This window comes from Perca fluviatilis, chromosome 15 (assembly GCF_010015445.1).
Source record: "Perca fluviatilis chromosome 15, GENO_Pfluv_1.0, whole genome shotgun sequence".
In the NCBI taxonomy this organism is placed as follows: domain Eukaryota; kingdom Metazoa; phylum Chordata; class Actinopteri; order Perciformes; family Percidae; genus Perca; species Perca fluviatilis.
Genome location: NC_053126.1, coordinates 2,535,749 through 2,555,748, shown reverse-complemented (window position 1 = coordinate 2,555,748; position 20,000 = coordinate 2,535,749). Strand labels below are relative to the sequence as shown.

The 20,000-nt window shown below is 42.6% G+C and overlaps 1 protein-coding gene across 2 annotated transcripts in view; it reads right to left on the bottom strand.

The window, feature by feature from the left end:
* Positions 1–20,000, bottom strand: part of wu:fb95e10 (cell surface glycoprotein 1) — a 60,584-nt gene that overhangs the window by 25,550 nt on the left and 15,034 nt on the right. For both annotated transcript variants that reach the window (XM_039824508.1, XM_039824509.1), the window contains exons 2-3: positions 7,091–7,833; positions 5,673–5,751 (exon numbers count right to left, since the gene is read on the bottom strand). In XM_039824508.1, coding sequence (XP_039680442.1) covers positions 5,673–5,751; positions 7,091–7,730 — 719 coding nt within the window. In that variant the 5' untranslated portion in view covers positions 7,731–7,833. The remainder of the gene's footprint in view (positions 1–5,672; positions 5,752–7,090; positions 7,834–20,000) is intronic.

Genomic DNA, 20,000 nt, shown 5'->3' with positions numbered 1-20,000 from the left:
TCTGCGGAACACATTTTACTGACTCATACACTAACTACACAAAATACTGCATCAAAAGTGAACTTAGATACGCACCAACAATCCGATCTTAACCTGATTACAGCGTTAGCCTCGGCTAGATTTCAGCTCAGTCCTTTGACAAATGAGCTCATTAGTGGTTTTACTGAAACGCCCGGCGAGCCACTTGACGAGCGTTCAACGAGTAAAACGAGGGCTGCGTGTTGGAGCACGAGCTGGGCGTCAGCTTTACCGATGAGGGGTGAAAAGAGGCTATTGATAGGACCCGTACAAGCCTTTCTTGTGCCCGACTTGGACTCGTACAGGGTTCACTTCTCTGAAGCGTGACTGTCATATGTCAAAAACATATCCAGAGGCCAGGACGGGTGTGATAGGTGTGTTAAAATACTGTTAGAATAACTTCATTATCAAATGATAGACAGGACCACTGAAATTATATTATTTTACTTGAGAACCCGACAAGGAGGCCTTCTCCGCACTACTGAATAGTACAGACAACGACCTAACGAAAAGCTCTCTACAGCTGCTTTTTATAATACAGAGTGAAATGTAATAAATCATAATACAGAGTAGATGTCGTCAGTTATCTTGTCAGAGCCAATGACGTGTCCCCTATCTGGTCTGAGAGGGCATGTATACCCCGAGGAACACACCGTGCTTAGACAAGGACACGCAGTGGCTCCATGCTATCTTGTTTAGAGTAGTCAGTATAATATTATTCTATAAAAACAGTTTAATAACAAGAGAGAAAGTATGTAAACATACCAACAGTTAAATAAACACTGACTACGTTTACATGCACATAATAGTCCACTATTATTGAGAATATGACAATATTTCGAATTTGATACAAGTCATTTTTCTTAATTTATTGTTTTCTGATTAAGACATGTGTGATAGGCCGGTATTATTCAGGTTTCGCAGAATCTGAGTCTCAATCAGGGTTTTTACTGCAGTTTGTGACAGTTTACTACCCTAGAACTCTAGACGCAGCAAATGTAATCTGCAGCCAGGGTCGTCTAGCAACTCTCCGTTGGCTTGTGAGCTGGAAAAACCAAAACTCTGGCCGGGCCAATCACATCGTGTATAGAGTCAGTGGGCGGGGCTTATGGCTGCTGCTGGCGAACAGCGGTCTTTGGAATTGGCTTTGGCCGCGACTCTGGAAGACTTGGAGTTCAGCTTTTCTTTGAGAAAAGAACAAAGAACGGCTCTGAAGTCATTCTTAAAAAAGGAAGATGGGTTAGGAGTTTAAATTTGAATCTATCAACTAGCGTTGCTCTGATTGGTTGGAGCGCTATCCTATTGCGTGCAGAGGGAATTTGAAAGACAACCGTTTATCCCGCCCCTCGGATTGAGCCCTGCTAATGGAGAGTTCCCAGACCCAACATCTGGATGTGGGTCTGGCTTGTCAGGCTACCAGTTTGCGGTCTCTTGGCTGTTTACGGCTTACGGTCAGCTCTGTGGGTTGCTGTACACAAACCAACCAGCCAACAGTTTGCAGGTTTGCAAAAGAAGGAAAAACACAGCTACTTTTAAACATTATCAAAGACTTCATATCAACAGGTTTTTGAAAATATCCAGACATTGCAATGGTGACGTTTTCAAGCAGGTGGTTTAAGGAATGAAAGAAGGAGGCCTTGTTTGTCATACAAGTCCACCACCGGTAGAAAACTTTGGAAAAATATCCTATTTTTGCATGGCTGCATGTAAACAAGTGGAATATTAGTGGAATATTCACTTTCATTAGCCATGTACAGAGCTTAGTCAAACATGTAAATGTAGTCAGTGTGGTGTGGGAGAGCTGATCTTAAAATGATGGTTCGGAGTAATTTCAACCTAGGGTCCTCTGCACCATGACTTCGAGTCATACAACCCCCCCCCAGAAGCTTTTTTCACCTGGGTCGAACATTGGGAGAGTTAGCGTAGCGTAGCGTTATCAGCTGAATAGCTTAGCGCAGAGGCTAATGGATCCAGGTTTGTATCTCGTAAGTTACCCCACTAATAATGCCCGAAATGATACCAAACTTCTACACTAGTACAAATAGGTTATGTACTCCTAAAACGATGGATTGGAAAGTTTGTAAGTACACCAGAAGTTTATGTAAATAACACTTGCCTGCTGGCTTCTGCTCTCTGCTGCTACCGGCAGTAAGACGAGTGCTTAGGGACCGTCTACAAATTACAACACCGAAAAGAGATACAACAAAAATATGGTGAAATTACTCCGAACCATCACTTTAAGTCTTAATAGTGTTGATTTGCTGTGTGGCATTTTAGAGTCAAAGAAGTGGTGAGCGGTGTTACATGTTCCACAGATGAATGAAATCACCACGACAGTTCATAATCGTCCCACAATGAGCGGTCTGTGCAACAGCGGCGATTACTAACATGCCCTTGTGTAATACTTCCTAATTAGACGTTTGCACATCAACCATTGTATAAAACTGTAATCTGTGTGTAATCTCAACAATCCAACTGCTGCCCGTGGATCGTGGAGTGTGTGTCTGTGTGTATGTGTGGGGGTGACCTAAGGGATTTTGGTGTGAAACGCCTTGCTAACAGGAGGAAGGAAGTGGCTGGCAACTCATTCTGAATGTCATGTTAGTCTATTGACAATGACTAAATAGAGAAGAATAGCAGAAATTATACCTGCGATGGCTTCTTTTGACTTTAGTGTGTTACGCAAGTTTATCATCTATTCTGTTGGATTTCTTTTCATATTTATTCTACTGTATGTAATCTTACTATCTGCAAGGAAGCAAATAAACATATTATGTCTTCAGGCGTCTCCCTTCGGGTTGTCCTCCACGTTTCTATTTGTTATTATGACAAGTTCGCTTCAAAATGGTCCAATCTGTTTGACGCAAGTGTTTCCGACCAAACAATGTGTCTACACAGACATACCGACACAATGACATAACCCATCATACCATACCCCATGGTGGCTCAACAGTGAGGAAGAAAGAGACTATTGCTCTCACAAACAAATAAAAAAGGAGCGGAGGCAGCGGGATAAGTCCCTGCTGAAAGAACAGACTCCCAAAGGCTCGGTCTGATCTTGATCATCCCTGTGTCTCTGACAAAGGCCTCCTTCAGTCTCCTCTCCTGCTCTGTTGCCAAGCCACCTCAGGACCCGACACCATGCACACAGCGTGACTCGGGTGACTGCACGAAGAGAGACGCTCACAACACATGCTGGTGAGGAGGGAAAAACCTCTCCCTTCAGCCAATCTGTAAGCAGTCTGGACTTGGACGAGCACAGAGAGTTTTATTTATTTGAACAAACACTCATTTGTGCCTACATCAATCAAAATGTTAAATAATAATGCTTCTTGAGTCAGTATGGGTGACAGGGTCGTGCATTAGTATCACAGTATTCTGTTTGTGTAGTGTGCAATTTACATAGATTTGTACTTACATGTGGATTGCTGTTAATTAATTGATCTTTATTGTTTTTGTAAGTGCAGCTAAAGCTGTCAGCGCCGGAGTCTAAGAAAAGATTCCCCAAGGGGACAATAAAGTATAACTGAATTTAATTGGTGTATACACTACCGGTCAAAGGTTTGGGGTCACTTAGAAATGTCCATTCCACTCCATTACAGACAGAACACCAGCTGAGATCAGTTGCATTGTTTTTTTAATCAGGGCAGCACTTTTCAGATTACATTATATGCTTACATAAATACAAAAGGGTTGTCCAATGTTTTCTCAGTTAGCCTTTTAAAATGATATCAGGTTAGTAAACAGAATGGGCCTTTGGAACAATGTAGGATATTGCATTAAAGATCAGCCACTTCTTCAACAGTCAAACCCTTTTGCAATTATGTACATAATGTAATCTGAAAACAGCTGCCCTGATTAAAAAAACAATGCAACTGATCTCAGCTGCTATTCTGCCTGTAATGATGTGGAACGACATTTCTAAGTGACCCCCCAACTTTTGACCGGTAGTATACATAAACACACACAAGCACTTCTTCTAAAGAAACAGAAACATTAAGAGCGTTCTCTTGTTCTCAGTTAATTCTTCTAACCGCCCCTCCTCCCCTCTTTAATCCTTCCAGAAACTTGTTTTATTAATACTGCTGGATAATGCTTGCTCTGGTGAAACCCTGCGAGGCATTCCTCTAAGGCTTGTTCTGACATTGGCTGGTTGCTGGCCTACTTATGCGCGGCTCTCCAAGCCTCTATGTGGGGGATCATTGTCCCTCGTTCCTCCAGGGCGTTGCTTTCTTAAATCAGGGTCTTCTTTGAACCTGTAGCCAAGCGACGCCTTTTGAACTAACTGCTTCTCATTTGGCACAAGGGTCCGAAATCAACGCCCGTCAAGCGCCAAATATACAAGATTATTCATCCAGCGAGTAAATGTCAAAAGGCTGTTCGCCACACTGGCTGGTAAATGTCTGTAGCCTACCAACGACAAAATCAGAACAATGACTAATACATGTCAGTTAAGGACAGCTCTGACTCCAGACTCTAACCCCAAAACATTATTACTGTATCAATTTGGAGACGTTCCAAAATGAAAGTCCCGTATTTTTAATTGCTTATTTCTTTTTTTAAATCTTACTTATTAGCTGTAATTTCATTCAAATGTGTACCGCGTACCCCTTCTTGAGTTGTATTCACGCTTGAATCGATTAACCGTTGATCAATATATTACTGTGAAAATAATATGGCTTTACATTTTGCTTTGGCCTCTTTTTTTATATATATATATATATATATATATATATATATATGTTTGTATTCAACATAATTGGGTATTATCTCAATGAAATGTACTGAAACTAAAGTATATGTGACACAAAACAGCAATTTATTATTTTGGCTGCAAAAAAATATGCTTGGCCGATGGATTTGTACATCTAACCAATCCCTTTGGCCGGTATTCAAAAAGTACATTTTGGACACTGCTTAACACTGAGGAGCTTTATAACTAGGGTTGGGTACCGAAACCTGGTGCTAATACGGCACCGGTGCCTAAACGACCGGTATCTACCGGACCGAATTGCAACGTGATTTCGGTGCCAATGAAATGCCTTCTGCGTTGCTCTCTGATGCTCTGAAACAGACGTTAGAGGCAACTGGAGCATCGCTGCACGTGACGCTAGTTAACACTTCACCTGACAGCAGGTAACGTTAGCCTACCGTTAGCTAGCAGCTGGTTTAAACACAGTTAAAATGCTGAGAGCTAAACGGTGTAAAGTGTGACTATTTCACTGGAGAGGATTCCAACATCGGGATGTTAAGCAGTCTGCAGCTCGGAAAAACAACACAAGACGGTGCGTTCACTAGTAAGCCTCGTGGTGCATTCAAAGTTATAGTAAAATACCCTATTCCCCTATTTTAAAAGTATTGTTTTAGTACCGGTATCGGAAAAACCCAAATGATACCCAACCCCGTTATAACGTTAAAGTTAGTCCCTACAATTCCGATCTATTTGGTAATTTATTTGGATTTGCTGCTGTTCTGGAGCAAATTTGCTGATTTGTTAGCAAATCATTGGCAAGGCTTCTAAGAAAAGGAGCCCACTTCTAACACTGTTGCCTGGAGGATGTTTCAGACATGTGTGTGCTCGTACAGTACATGCACGCAGACACACACTCTCTAGAAAGGGCGAGGCTGCAATTCTACACAAAAATCAAACCTACCTGGTTGTCTTGGAAACTGCGGGCTTGGGCGAGGCAGCAGAGCTAGGCTTGGTGGGAGTTGCAGAGGCAGTCTTGGGAGCTGGAGGAGTGGAGGGAACAGGAGAGGAAACAGGATAGGAGAGGATACAAGGAGAGGAGAGGAAACAGGACAGGATAGGAAAGAGGAGAGAAAACAGGAGAGGAGACAGGAGAGGAGACGAGGAATCAAAAAGTAGAGAAAACAAGACAAGAGGGAAGGAGACGAAATGGGACAAGAGGAGAGGAAACGAGAGGAAACAAGACAAAACAAGACGTGAGGAGAGGAGAGGAAACAAAAGAGAGGAGAGGAAACAGGACAGGATAGGAAAGAGGAGAGAAAACAGGAGAGGAGACAGGAGAGGAGAAAAAAAAAAAAAAAAAAAAAAAAAAAAAAAAAAAAAAAAAAAAAAGGCAAAAGGAAAAAAAAAGCAAAGAAACATGTTAAGAACAGTTTTATATAGTATATAATATAGTAACATATATCCCAGATATAGGTCATGTGATTAGGATCTAGGGCAGATGTATTTGTAGATTAGCAGCAGCCACTCTGCCGTGTGTAATGTGTGCTGAATCCATCCTGTGTGCATCTATCCGCATGTCATCACATTACAGTGAACGCTCCTCATTAGAGGGGAGCTGTGAAAACATTTCATGCTACGCTTACTGTGGGATCCCCACACAGTCTCCATTCTAGAGATGCACCGATAGACCGGCCGGTGACCGGAACTGGCCGGTTTTCACGTGCTCGGCCATGACCGGTGACATGCAGGTCAGTCTGACGTATGCTGATTTCATGCCGGTCAACGCTACAATTAACTGACAACAGAAGTTATACGAGTTACAGTTCTCAAGGACGCCACAGCACGCTCTCTTTCTCCTTTCTCTCAACTTCTCCGCGCTATTTTCGCACTATTCTGGCACATGTAGGGAACCATGTGAATTAACCTGCAACATGTCAGCTGTTTGGGGATTCTTCAGCGTGTGAGCAGAAGATAACAACTTTGCAATATGCAACAGCTGCAGGGAGACAGTAGGGCGTGGAGGGACCACACCAAGAACCAGAATCACATTTTTTTTAGTGTGATATTAGATGTGAAAAGAAGGAAATGGTTCTAACATTGCTCTTTAGATGTGTGTTAATGTCCCACACCAGGAGTAATTTATTTAGTTCTGTTTTATAGTGATCCATTATCTGTTCAACACATGTTCTATTAAAGAAAAGATAGAAAATACATATTTGTGTGTGCTGTAAAGTGGTTAGAAAAAATGAAAATTGGAATCAGCTGGCCTAACTCAAAGAAAACCGGAAATCGGCCTAGAAAGTTGTAATCGGTGCATCTCTACTACATTCTGATTACACTTTGTAACTTTTTTGTTTTGTGATGACATTTTTCACCAACCTGGGGCCTTTTTAGCAGCAGCTGCAGAGCTGCTGGTGCTGGTTTTGACACCATTAGCAGTTGCGGGTGCGGTCTTCTTGGCTGCCGTTGTTCCGGTCATCGACTTTGCGCCATTGGTGGCAGGGGCGGTGGCGGCCCCTGTGGCTTTCTTCTCACCCACTTTGCTCTTGGAGGCTGGGACCGTGGTCGTGGTTGTTGGTTTTTTGGACAGAGCTGGCGTCTGGGTGCTCTTTTTGACCGCAGCAGCAGCAGCAGGCGCGGTCTTCTTAGCCACTCCGTTGGTCTGGGGCTTGGACGTGCCGTTTGAGAGGCGGCTCTGGGACGTGTTGGGCCGCGATGCGGTCTTGGTTGGGCTGGTGGGGCCAGGCTTTGTCTTGGCCGTGGCCTTGTTGGTAGTCTTGGCTTTGGAGTCTCCCGAAGGCTCGTTACAGGGCTTTGCAGCGGGGGTTTCCTTGGTCTGGTCTGGCTGGGGCTCCAGCTGACCAGGCTCTCCTACGGGCTGCTGTGGCATCCCCTCCTCCGCCGGACTGGCTGCCTGGTTGGGCTCCTGTCCTACGGCTGGTGCTGCCTCATTTACTAGGTTGGATTCCAATGTTTCCATTGGCCCCAGCGCTGCCGTGGAAACCCCATCCGGCTTCATCTCCCCTTGAGTGGTAGTGGTCCGTCTCTGCACAGCAGGGCTGACTTCAGTCTCACAAGGTGGCCACAGGTCTACAGGCGTTGTGGAGACAGCAGGGTCTGGTCTGGAGAGAGACAGGATAACGTACAGTTAGTCGGTAACAGCAAGACCAGACATGAAAATCAGTTTGTTGTCTCTCCAATCAGTAAACGAGGCACCAGGAATGTTGTTAACCCTAGGAATCAGATGCTGTCTGGCTTGGATCTTCTTACAGCATCACACACACACATACAGAAATCTTTTTATGCAAGCGAACAAGTGTTAGCAGGCAAACTGACTGTAGAACAGACAGAAATGGAACAGGATGTGCCATTAAATTGTATAAACCCATGAGAGGACTGAAGCCTATCTAGGACAATGTGACACACAGAGGAAGACATTCAGGCTAGATCAACACATTTCATGTTATGTTTTGTCTCAGGGACCACAGAAGGAGGGGCAGAGAAGGACATGTCTACTGCAGAGAAACAACACATTCTACAAATAGCCTTCATTCATTTCAATGCCAACCGCAGTGCAGTGGCAAATGGTCCCTTCTGTGATACTAAAAAGCTCAGTGACACACTTGGCCAGCGTAGCTGCTACTGGTTGGCTTCTTTCTTTTCTTTTTTCTTGGTACAAAATGGCATCAGAGTCACTAGTGTGGAAGACTAGCTTTCCGGGATAGTACACTTAAGAGAGAGCAGAAAGCTTAAGCACGCAAACTGCGCACACACACACACACACACACACACACACACACACACACACACACACACACACACACACACACACACACACACACACACACACACACACACACACACACACACACACACACACACACACACACACACACGTTAGTATCTGCCACCTGTAATAGTGTTTAGACATGCAACCTTTGAATTTGCACATGGAGTACGAAAAGCCAGGAAAGCCTGCTTCACACTATTAAGCTAACATGGTCATAGAAAGAAAAGTAGGCTGAGGTGAGAAAAAGGATGGGATGTATTTGCTAAGTGGGTCAAGGCATGTACAATAAACCCAAAGAGAGGCAGACAGTTTGACTCGTGGGCCGCAAACAGAGCATTCAGAGACGTGAGCAACTGAGGACAAGAAGTGGGACGTGAAGCATATGAGGCCCGATAAAGGGCAACCAAGTGTAATACGAGCTGTCGTACGCTATCTGCATCAATACTAGACAACTGTCTCTGTTTATTGTTTCCTCAGCTACTTGCAAATGGAAGGAGGAGAGGAAATGTATAGGTTTTTACAAGTTTGAGAGAAGCAGAGGAGGGAAGTGTGTGTGGGTGGGGGGGGGGGGTAGCAGGAAACTGGGTTGTCAAAGTTTACAAACAGAGCAAGGAGCCGGCTGTGCAAGAGGCTAAGTGGGGAAACAAACTCGGAGGCAGCCCAGGGGAAGAGGCTTGGCCCGCGGAGCATGGGAACAGACAGAGAAGTTGGGACAGAGCGAGAAAAGAGACCGGGAAAAAAACAAGTCGTAAAATGAGCTCACTATTGGCTGATCTTTGCCGGTCCCACTCTAAAATCCAGACAACACTAGTCATCCTAGTTTCCACTGACCTAAACGTGCACACACTCACTGTCCTATTTCGAGAATAGGACAGACATCATCTTTATGCCGCTAGCTTCCTGGAAACCATTCCCGCACTCTCTTCCTTGTCTTTCTTTTCCCTCTTCCGTCATCCTTTACTCATCTTCTGAACTAAATCTCACATGTCAAAAAGGGTCTTCTTTCATTCTCCAACGATGCTCCCTTTCCTGCAAACATTTCCCCCACTTTGGTTTCTATCCCTTTCCTCCCCCACCACCACCACCGCTCTCCTTCCATCCCTCTGTTCTCTGTTTGCCTTTGCACAGATGGCCAGAGCAGCTGAGCACGGCCAGAGGGGGAGAAACTGAGAATTAAAAAAAAATAATTTGCATGCATCCCAAACAGCACATAAGAACAGATACCCAGAGCTAGCTGCAACAGGCCGCCACCCAAAACAAGCAAAGAGGCGCAGAGGGAGACGACTGGTAGCAACGAGAAGTGATTCATGCTGCTCCCTTCAGTCACAGGGGGATTTGAAATGCCAGCGAGGCCTTTAAACTGTGGACAGTTGGCTTAATGATGTTACCACCCACAACCAGTCACAGTTTTTAGGAGAGAGGCTGGACACTTGTGTGAGTGAGAAAGGGGAAACCGTAAGAAGGAGATGTGTTTCCGTCACAGCCTTTTGCAGCCATTTCACTATCAGACTATTAGACACATATTGCAGTTTAATTAATCATGGCAGATTTATCACTTAAAATATTTAGTAATGTTTGAAACAATGGGTCCCTGATGCCCGACAGACATAAAGAGACACAAAGCAGCTTCTCATTACGGTCGCTAGCAGATTCTATCAGCTGCTAATGTTAGTTTGTTTTAATTGCCTCCAGCTTAGGCCTGCACGATTCGGGGAAAAATATGAATCATGATTGATATCACGATTCTCTGCCACGATGTTTTTCTCACGAAGTGTAATGTGTATTGCACACATGAACCATGACAAAACAAATTGGCAGTACCAAACAGATAGTTTTTTTGGCACCTATAGCATTGTGACTCACCACAAGCCTGTAAACATAGAGGCTTCAATAAATAAAGAAAATAAAGTACATACCGGCCATTTAAGTACAGTAGGCTACCAAAGATAGTGACATATAACACACTGAACTAAATATTGCCCTGAATCAGTTGAATCCAGGCTACTTTATGCAAATGAGGAGCAGTCGCTCAGCTCGCCACCTCTCAAAATCTGACGAAAATCTTTTAAACTGACCTTTGTCGATCTGAAATGAAGACAGATTTGGCCTATTTCTCACTTAAAATGTTTTCAGAAACACGTTTCGGTGAACAAATTTCGTCAAATACGAAATACAATTGTCTGTCCTTGTCTTATGTGTGTGTATGTTGTCGAGAAATTATAGTGTTTGTTTAGTTTGCGTTTAAAAATTTTTATTTTTCATTTGTTTATGATGTTATGTGTATGTATTATTGCATTGTCACAGTTACAAGTGAGTTGTAAGGACCTCAGGAAGAATAGCACCTTAAATGCAGGAGCTAATGAGGATCCTAAATAAACTTCCTATGAGCCGCCATTATGGTCGGTTTTTAAATTCGGGAGCAGCCAGCCCCACGTGACGCGTTCGTCCAATCAGCTGCCATGTGTTGCGTACGTCACGCTCATCCCGCTCGTCATTTCCGGTTAAGTGTTTTAACGTAAGGGTCCCTTTTTGGGACAATACAAACCATCCAAAGTGGGCACTACAGCAGTAAGTGGTCAGTGCACATAAGCAGTGTACTGTCTGGAGTATGCAGAATGAGACACAGCTTAAATCATCTGGCCATGCTGTTGATTTCACTGCAGAGAGAGAGAGAGAGAGAGAGAGAGAGAGTGAAAGAGAGAGATGAATCCTAATTGCATGGCCGCAGCCAGAAGAACATTTCTCTTTCTTTTGCACTTCTCTGTCAGGCTCTAGTGCTCACTCAGCCGGCCTTGCGTCATTAGGACCATCAGTCAGCTGTTAAGCATAAACAGGCTAGCAACCAGGACAGGAACATACTTTTTTTATATCTACTCTCAAAACTGGAGGTAGGGGGGAGCGGATTTAAGACCCATCAAGACACTTCAACTATTTTAGCTGCCAGATAAACAGAACTGGCAGTTAAAAATGCAGTTAGTCGGCTGCCAAAGTGAATTTCCCACAACGGCACCCACCCCCAATGACCCCGTACACACATTTCTCATGATTTCCCATTTCTTATCATCTCTTCCTCACCAATTTCCTACTTTAAACATTTCTGCTTCAGTAATTGTTACCACCATACAGAAATCTGAACTAATTTATAAGCTATAAAGTGTATGTCAGGCTTTGGACTGACATCATTGTTTACTCCGTTGCAACAACTTTATATTTTATTGAGTTTCATCCCTAATTCTGTGGCACTCCCAACTGAAGCATTTAACCCATTAAAGCTATTACAGGTTTTCATTAAAGCTAATTAGATTGAAGAGTTACTCCCTTGCAAATGGATATTCAGCCTAAATGTTTGCTTAAAGCTCCCATTTTATGCTCATTTTCAGGTTCATAATTGTATTTTAAGGTTGTACCAGAATAGGTTTACATGGTTTAATTTTCAAAAAACACCATATATTTGTTGTACTGCACAGCTCTCTCTCACTGCTGCAGCTCCTCTTTTCACCCAGTGTTCAGGTCTCTGTTTTAGCTACAGAGTGAGACATCTTTTCTTCTGTACTATCTTTGTTTGTAGTCGCACATGCTCAGTAGCTAGGTAAGTATCATGTCAGCTAGCTCCATAGACAGTAAAAGAAAGGCTGTTTCTCCAACTTCAGTCAGTTCCAAGGCAGGATCAGCTGGGAGACTTCTTCTAAACCAGGGAGCACATGGAAGTAGTTCTTTTGGAGATTACGGTGAACTAGTGTGTTTTGTAGCAGTGCTTTGCCATTGAGAACGAGGTAGCATGCTAAAGGTTGCGATTAGCCAGCTCGTTTCGGCTAGTGACGTAGAAAGCCGTGCAGATTTTGACCAGCTCACCAGGAGACTGAAGGCAGGACACATTCAGAAACCAGATCTCACTCAGAACACCATGGATGGATTTTTTCCAAGTGTGTATGTGTGTGGAAGCACCAGAGACACAAAATAACACCCCAAATCACCAGAAAAAGTGATTTTTTTCATAATATGGGCACTTTAAATGGTAGTCTATATCGACGGCGTTCCACTTCTGGGATTGCTCCGTTGCCGCCAGATATTGCGCCGGGTGTCCCTCATTTTCGGCCAGATTTGCGTCCCCTTCCTCTGTCTCTGTGTTGGCGTTCTAACCTCCGGTGGATTTGTGAGGACTATGGTTAACTGCTCCTCAGATCTCTGCAGGGTAAATCCAGACAGCTAGCTAGACTATCTGTCTGTCTGTCTGTCTGTCTAACAGCTAGCTAGACTATCTGTCTGTTTGTCTGTCTATATGTCTGTCTGTCCTTCTAACAGCTAGCTAGACTATCTGTCTGTCTGTCTGTCTGTCTAACAGCTAGCTAGACTATCTGTCAGTCTGTCTGTCTGTCTGTCTAACAGCTAGCTAGACTATCTGTCCAATCTGAGTTTTCTGTTGCACGACTAAAACTACTTTTGAACGTCCACATGTTCCACCAAAACAAGTTCCTTCCTGAGACTATTTAGCAGAGGTACCGTGGCTCCGTCCGGAGCTTAGCCCCGCCCCCACGATGATTCTGATTGGTTTAAAGAAATGCCTATAAACCAGAGCACCTTTATCTTGCTGTGGAGGAAGGTCTGGCAATGCGAGACTACTTAAATGGTAATGTTACTAAACACTGTACAGCTGAACCATGTTAACAGATGATTACAAAAGTTACATTTGCAAGTTACGTTCCTCAGTAATCATTTTAATCCACTTATTAATGGATTTTGCAGACAAATCCTCATTTTTTTTCTACCGCCTGCTTCACTTTCATACAATTACACACATCTGCACCGTAGCGCTTTGTGGCACAACTCTAGTTTCATCCATTAACGACTAGGCAGCTATAAGGTTTTGCTGGGTCATTGACATCAGCTGCTGATGGTGGATTTCACTCACTCAAGGGAGGTTACAATGGGATAACATTACCATATGTTATATTAGACAATGCTACACTGGGGTTACATTACTCAAGTCTAGGGCTGCATCAATTTGTTTAATTAACACATCGCGAAAGGTTGCAACATATCGCGAAAAACTTGTGTTAGTTGAAAGAAAATATCAGTAGAAAACTGCACTTTAAAATGTAACTGTCATCCTTTTGTATTCAATTTAATGTGCAATTTGTTTTGCAGCAGAAAGTGGGTGGGGGGGGGGTTCATGCCTTTTGACCTGTAGTCTACCGACGTGATGGATAATGTGTGGCTAGGTAAAATTCACCTTACATCCAAATGTTTTAAAGCTGAATCAAGGGAAACCCCAGATTGGCTCCCGGAAATCCTAATACCATTTTTGGTCCCGCCAAGGCTGAAAGGCTGTAACACACAAGCTGTCATTTGCAACCCATAAGGGACACAACGGCTTGTCAGTTAGTGCTCACTGATTCCAAACAGATGGCTTTGTCAGCTACATTAGGTCCATTTCAAAACACTCAGGCACAGTGTGTGCACAGCGTGAAATGTTTAGGACATTAAATTGCCTAATCTGAAGAGAATTGCTGGTCAAGTAACATCAGACCAATCAGCTGTCCTCCTGTGACCCGAGCGACAAACAAATACACACAAAGGGATCTGTGAACTACTTCAACAGGCTGCAGTCCTCACCTTTAAAAACAATAGCTGGAGATAGAACAGAGTAGCATGGAAGTGGAGTGGGAGTCTCGCGTCGGTATCCCCTAGGTTTGCCAGATTTTTTTTCGGTACATTTTTGAATGTAGTTGACTTTGCAAAAATGTGTTTGTTGGCCTTCACGAATGTGTCCGAGTCGTGCGGTTGCAGCTTCCAAGCAGCATCCCACTCCACATTCCCTGCGAGCCTGAATGATGAGCTACACAGTAACTGAGAACAAAGGAAAACCATACGAACACACACACACACACACACACACACACACACACACAGAGAGCCAGACATACACAGAGAGACACACACACACACACACACACACACACACACACACACACACACACACACACACACACACACACACACACACAGCCAGACATACACAGAGAGAGACACACACACACACACACACACACACACACACACACAGCCAGACATACACAGACAGACACACACACACACACACACACACACACACACACACACACACACACACACACACACACACACACACACACACACACACACACACACACACACAGATAATATACTGGTCTGAGCATTAACAATGCATTTTTATAGACTACAATGAACTTAATAGCCTTTGTTTCGTCTGGGTTTAATGCTGTTATCTTTCTCATACTTGCTTAAACTATCCATCTTGTTACTTAAACACAGTATATATATACACATATACATATATATATATATATAGTATATAAGTTCAGCATTTTCCATTACTTCTCATACAAAGGTTCCTTGCTTGTTTTTATATCATTACTATTAAAAGGATTTAATAATTTCCCCCTGGGATTATTAAAGTATTTCTGATTCTGATTTTGTGTTGCATTGCATTTAGGGCAATGCTGTTTTTGTCAGTTGTTGTTGTTGTCATTTTTAATTATACTTAATAGGCCTCAGGCAGTAAGCTAATGATGGGCAAGCCAGCTCTGCAAGGTGAGATCATCCTCCCTTCCTACTACCCACACTGGGACACACGCAAAATGTGTGTGTGTGTGTGTGTGTGTGTGTGTGTGTGTGTGTATGTATCCCTGACACACAACAGTGTTCAGGCCTTTACTGTCAATAACTGGAAGGCATCCAGCTCCACTGAGGGATCTAAGCTTTTCTTACTGTCTAGACATTAAAACTCCATATATGAATAATCAGGTCATCAGCATGTTTAAACAGAAAACTGCTACTTTGACCCCCTTTTTGCACCAAGTACAATCTACCACTGTGTCTGTGTGTGTGTCTGTGTGTGTGTCTGTGTGTTTGTGTGTCTGTCTGTGTGTGTGTATGTGTCTGTCTGTGTGTGTGTGTGTGTAAATATGCCTGTTTATAATACAGCAGGAGCTTACATTTAAAGAACAGCCAACAGGAAAATACCACATTTCTGAATTTTAAAAATCAATGAAACAGTTTCATTATGCACATTAAAATTAAAAAGCCGCAGCTCGGGTTATGGAGCTAAAACATTAAGTTAGGGCTATGCAATTAATATAATTTTGGTCGCAATTTCGATTTTGGTCACAAAAACAATGTAATCGAGAAAAAAAGATAACAATTTTTTGTTGCACATTACATTTTGCAAGTTATCTCTTATTTTGTCTTGTGTTCTGAATGACACACTTTCACCTCCTCTCGAAGGCTAAACTCACTCAGCCAACATTTAAACATATTTTTGATATTATTTATTTTAAGGGGAATTCAAAAAGTTCAAAAGGGAAAAGTATTAATGGGAAATTTCACAGTTCAAGGTGTTTTCACTGTTGATTCGTTTAAAGCGCCCATATTATGCTCATTTTCAGGTTCATAATTGTATTTAGAGGTTGTACCAGAATAGGTTTACATGGTTTAATTATCAAAAAACACCATATTTTAGTTGTACTGCACATTGCTGCAGCTCCTCTTTTCACCCTGTGTTCAGGTCTCTGTTTTAGCTACAGAGTGAGACCTCTCAATGCTCTAACATCTTTGTTGTCAGTCGCACATGCTCAGTAGCTAGGTAAGACCACATGCTCAGTAGCTAGGTAAGACTACATGCTCAGTAGCTAGGTAAGACCACATGCTCAGTAGCTAGGTAAGACTACATGCTCAGTAGCTAGGTAAGACTACATGCTCAGTAGCTAGGTAAGACTACATGCTCAGTAGCTAGGTAAGACTACATGCTCAGTAGCTAGGTAAGGACTACATGCTCAGTAGCTAGGTAAGACTACATGCTCAGTAGCTAGGTAAGACTACATGCTCAGTAGCTAGGTAAGGACTACATGCTCAGTAGCTAGGTAAGGACTACATGCTCAGTAGCTAGGTAAGGACTACATGCTCAGTAGCTAGGTAAGACTACATGCTCAGTAGCTAGGTAAGACAACATGCTCAGTAGCTAGGTAAGGACTACATGCTCAGTAGCTAGGTAAGACTACATGGTCAGTAGCTAGGTAAGGACTACATGGTCAGTAGCTAGGTAAGACTACATGGTCAGTAGCTAGGTAAGACTACATGAGCTAGCTAGCTGTTTCTCCAACTTCAGTCAGTACAAGACAGGATTAGCTGGGAGACTTCTTCTAAACGAGGGCGCACTTCCAATTTAATGGAATACCTGCAGAACAGGGACATGGAAGTAGTTCTTTTGTAGATTATGGTGAACTTGTGTGTGTTTTAGCAGTGTTTTGCCATTGAGAACGAGCTAGCATGCTAACGGTTTCGGCTAGTGACGTAGAAAGCCGTGCAGATTTTGACCAGCTCACCAGGAGACTGAAGGCAGGACACATTCAGAAACCATATCTCACTCAGAACACCATGGATGGGTTTTTTTTCCAAGTGTGTATGCGTGTGGAAGCACCAGAGACACAAAATAACTCCCCAAATCACCAGAAAAAGTGATTTTTTTTTCATAATATGGGCACATTAACTGTTTCTACAGTTTGTTTTTTTCCTCCAAAAGTCAACGGGTAATCATGTTAAATAATCGTGATTTCAATATTGACCAAAATAATTGTGATGAATTTTCTCTCGGGCTGTGCTGCTGCGTGTTCACGTCTGATCACATCCACTGTCGGTGAGAAACAACAGACTCTTCTCCGTCTCTGCACAAAGGCCGAAATCAAAGTGCTCCCGCTCGTTCACTCACTTTTTAGCCAACCAAGCGTCCAAAGCCGTGCATGAATCGCTGTGGTAGAAAAGTCTGCTGTGCTTTCACAGAACACAACGGTGTACCCACTAACGTGTGCGTTCTGCGAGCCTTTTTCTCTCCTCGGGGCCTACTCTAAATAGCAGTCAAAGAGAGGGATTGTGGGGGGAAGGAGGCAGTGAGGGAGGGGCCGCAGAGACGGTAGAAAAGATGCAAAAATAAAGTGAGCTTTTGTGTTCGATGTAACACTCCGCTGATGCTGACACGGACCCGAGCCAGCTCGGTAGAATCAGTCAAGACTAGACTAATGTCTCCGTAAGGAGATAGAGCGTACGAGCAAAGACGTCAGTGGTGGAGGGAGAGGACTGCAGCGGCGAGGGTCTGGTTTTTAACCCTTCCAATCCAATCCAACTTTATTCGTAAAGCACATTTAAAAACAGACAGGTTGACTAAAGTGCTGCACGTTGACATGATTTCGGACCAATTATAAAACACACAAGTAACAAAAACTAACATTTAAAAGAAGTAACAAACAGGAAGATGAAAATGCAGAATACAACTCTCGAGCAGGTTTAAAAGGCCAATGAATAAAAGTGAGTTTTAAGTCGTGATTTAAAAAAATGTGAAGGCTGGGGGCCCAATCTGACACGCAGAGGCAATAGGGGGGATAGTGCGCTGAGGCACAGAAGGGAGCGGACGGGATGAGAAGGAGGGAGGAGCGAGCTAGCCTCCGTTTTGTTTGAAAATACTTTGAACGTCAACAAGAAGTAACGTCACCCAACATGGCTTAGAGCGCCTTTAACCACCTCAGAGGGAGCGTGTGGCTTCAGTAAAAATAAATTAAATTTATTAAATTAAATTAAAATGTATTCTAAATAGAGGCGTGAATCTTCACTGATCTCCCGAGTCGATTACGATTATCATGTCAGCGATTCAATTCGATATCTCGATGAGTCAAATACATGTTTTCTATTAAAGCCATGTAGGATATTTAATTCAGAGCTTTTCAAGCTTCAAAAACCAAACATTCTGCAGTGCTGTAATACTAAATAACTTGGATACATAGAAATATACAGCACTGAGCACATGGCACTTCCTGAATGTGCAAAACATACCAGAATATGTAAACAGAAATGTTGTTAGGCCTACATTAAACTGTAAACAGAAATAACTCGACTATGAGCCGGCCGATTATCGATGCAGCATCGTCCATGCATCCATTATTTGATTAATTTCAACACCTCTAATAAAAGCAAACCGGTAGCCCTTGTGTTGTCTTCCCATCCACCGTGCAACTTTTGGTTTATCTGGGTCAAAATTTCAAAATAAAATAAAAATGTCAACGTCTTGGTCGTTTTTTCTGATACTTTTGTCTGTTTTTTTTTTATGTTTTTGAATCTTTTTCTGACATTTTTGTGCCTTTTTTTCAACATTCTGTTATAATTTCTTTTTTTCAAGTGCTATAAAAATTGAATAAAAACAACCAAATTCAATTATAGAACTGAACTGAACATTCATTTTACTTGTGAAGAGTGTTGTATGGAAAAATCCACATTATTTTTTTTTTTTGACAATTTCATTGAAAGGAAAAAACTAATTTCTGATGTAAAAAAAAAAAAAAACTTTAGAAAATGGGTCAAATTTGACCCGAGGACGACAGTAGGGTAAAGGCATTTTTAACGAGCAGCTGTTGGCCTCTGGCCCTGTAACTCAGAGGCTTTTATCTCTACGAGCAGCACACACAAGACACTGCACCGCGCTGGCTGCTCTTTGACACCGCTAATCACCCAACCTTTCCTCTGACACAGCCAGGGGAGCATTTACACAGCACATCTCACGATCAGAGCTGGGCATTGTTTGGACAGACTGATGTCACGAAGTGGCTTTATGTACGACGCGCCATAGGGCTGTCCTCCACTAAAAGAAATCTTAGTCGACAATACAGTTTGATTTTGTCGACAAGCTATTAGTTTTTTAAGAGAGAGCAGTGCTTGTAGGAGGTAAAGGTTAAGACTAAAAAAGAAAAGCAGAAAAGCAACAATATAAATGTAGTTAATTAACCATCTGTAAAACTGAGTTTCTCCACAATTAATCCTGCAAAAGCACCACTTTAACTCTTGTGTTTACCACAAATGTGCTCATGAGTTTCTTGGAAATGAGTAATTAAGCATGAATAAGCATAAAAAATGACTTATCGACTAAAGAAATCTTAGTCGACTAAGACCAAAACGAGCGATTAGTCGACTAATCGACTAAGAGGTGGCAGCCCTAACACGCCAACTGGTATGCCATTATTGGCGTGTTATCAAGACGCATACTCTCTTTTTAGCGTGTTTATCAACGCCGTTTGGCCTCCATTGACTTACATTACCTTGCGATTGCGTGTGAATTGACGCTAGAGCTGGGCGATATGGAGAAAATCACATATCACGATATTTTTGACCAAATACCTCGATATACAGTACAGGCCAAAAGTTTGGACACACCTTCTCATTCAATGTGTTTCCTTTTTATTTTCATGACTATTTACATTATAGATTCTCACTGAAGGCATCAAAACTATGAATGAACACATATGGAATTATGTACTTAACAAAAAAGTGTGAAATAACTGAAAACATGTCTTATATTTTAGATTCCTCAAAGTAGCCACCCTTTGCTTTTTTTGATAACTCTGCAAACCCTTGGTGTTCTCTCAATGAGCTTCATGAGGTAGTCACCTGAAATGGTTTTAC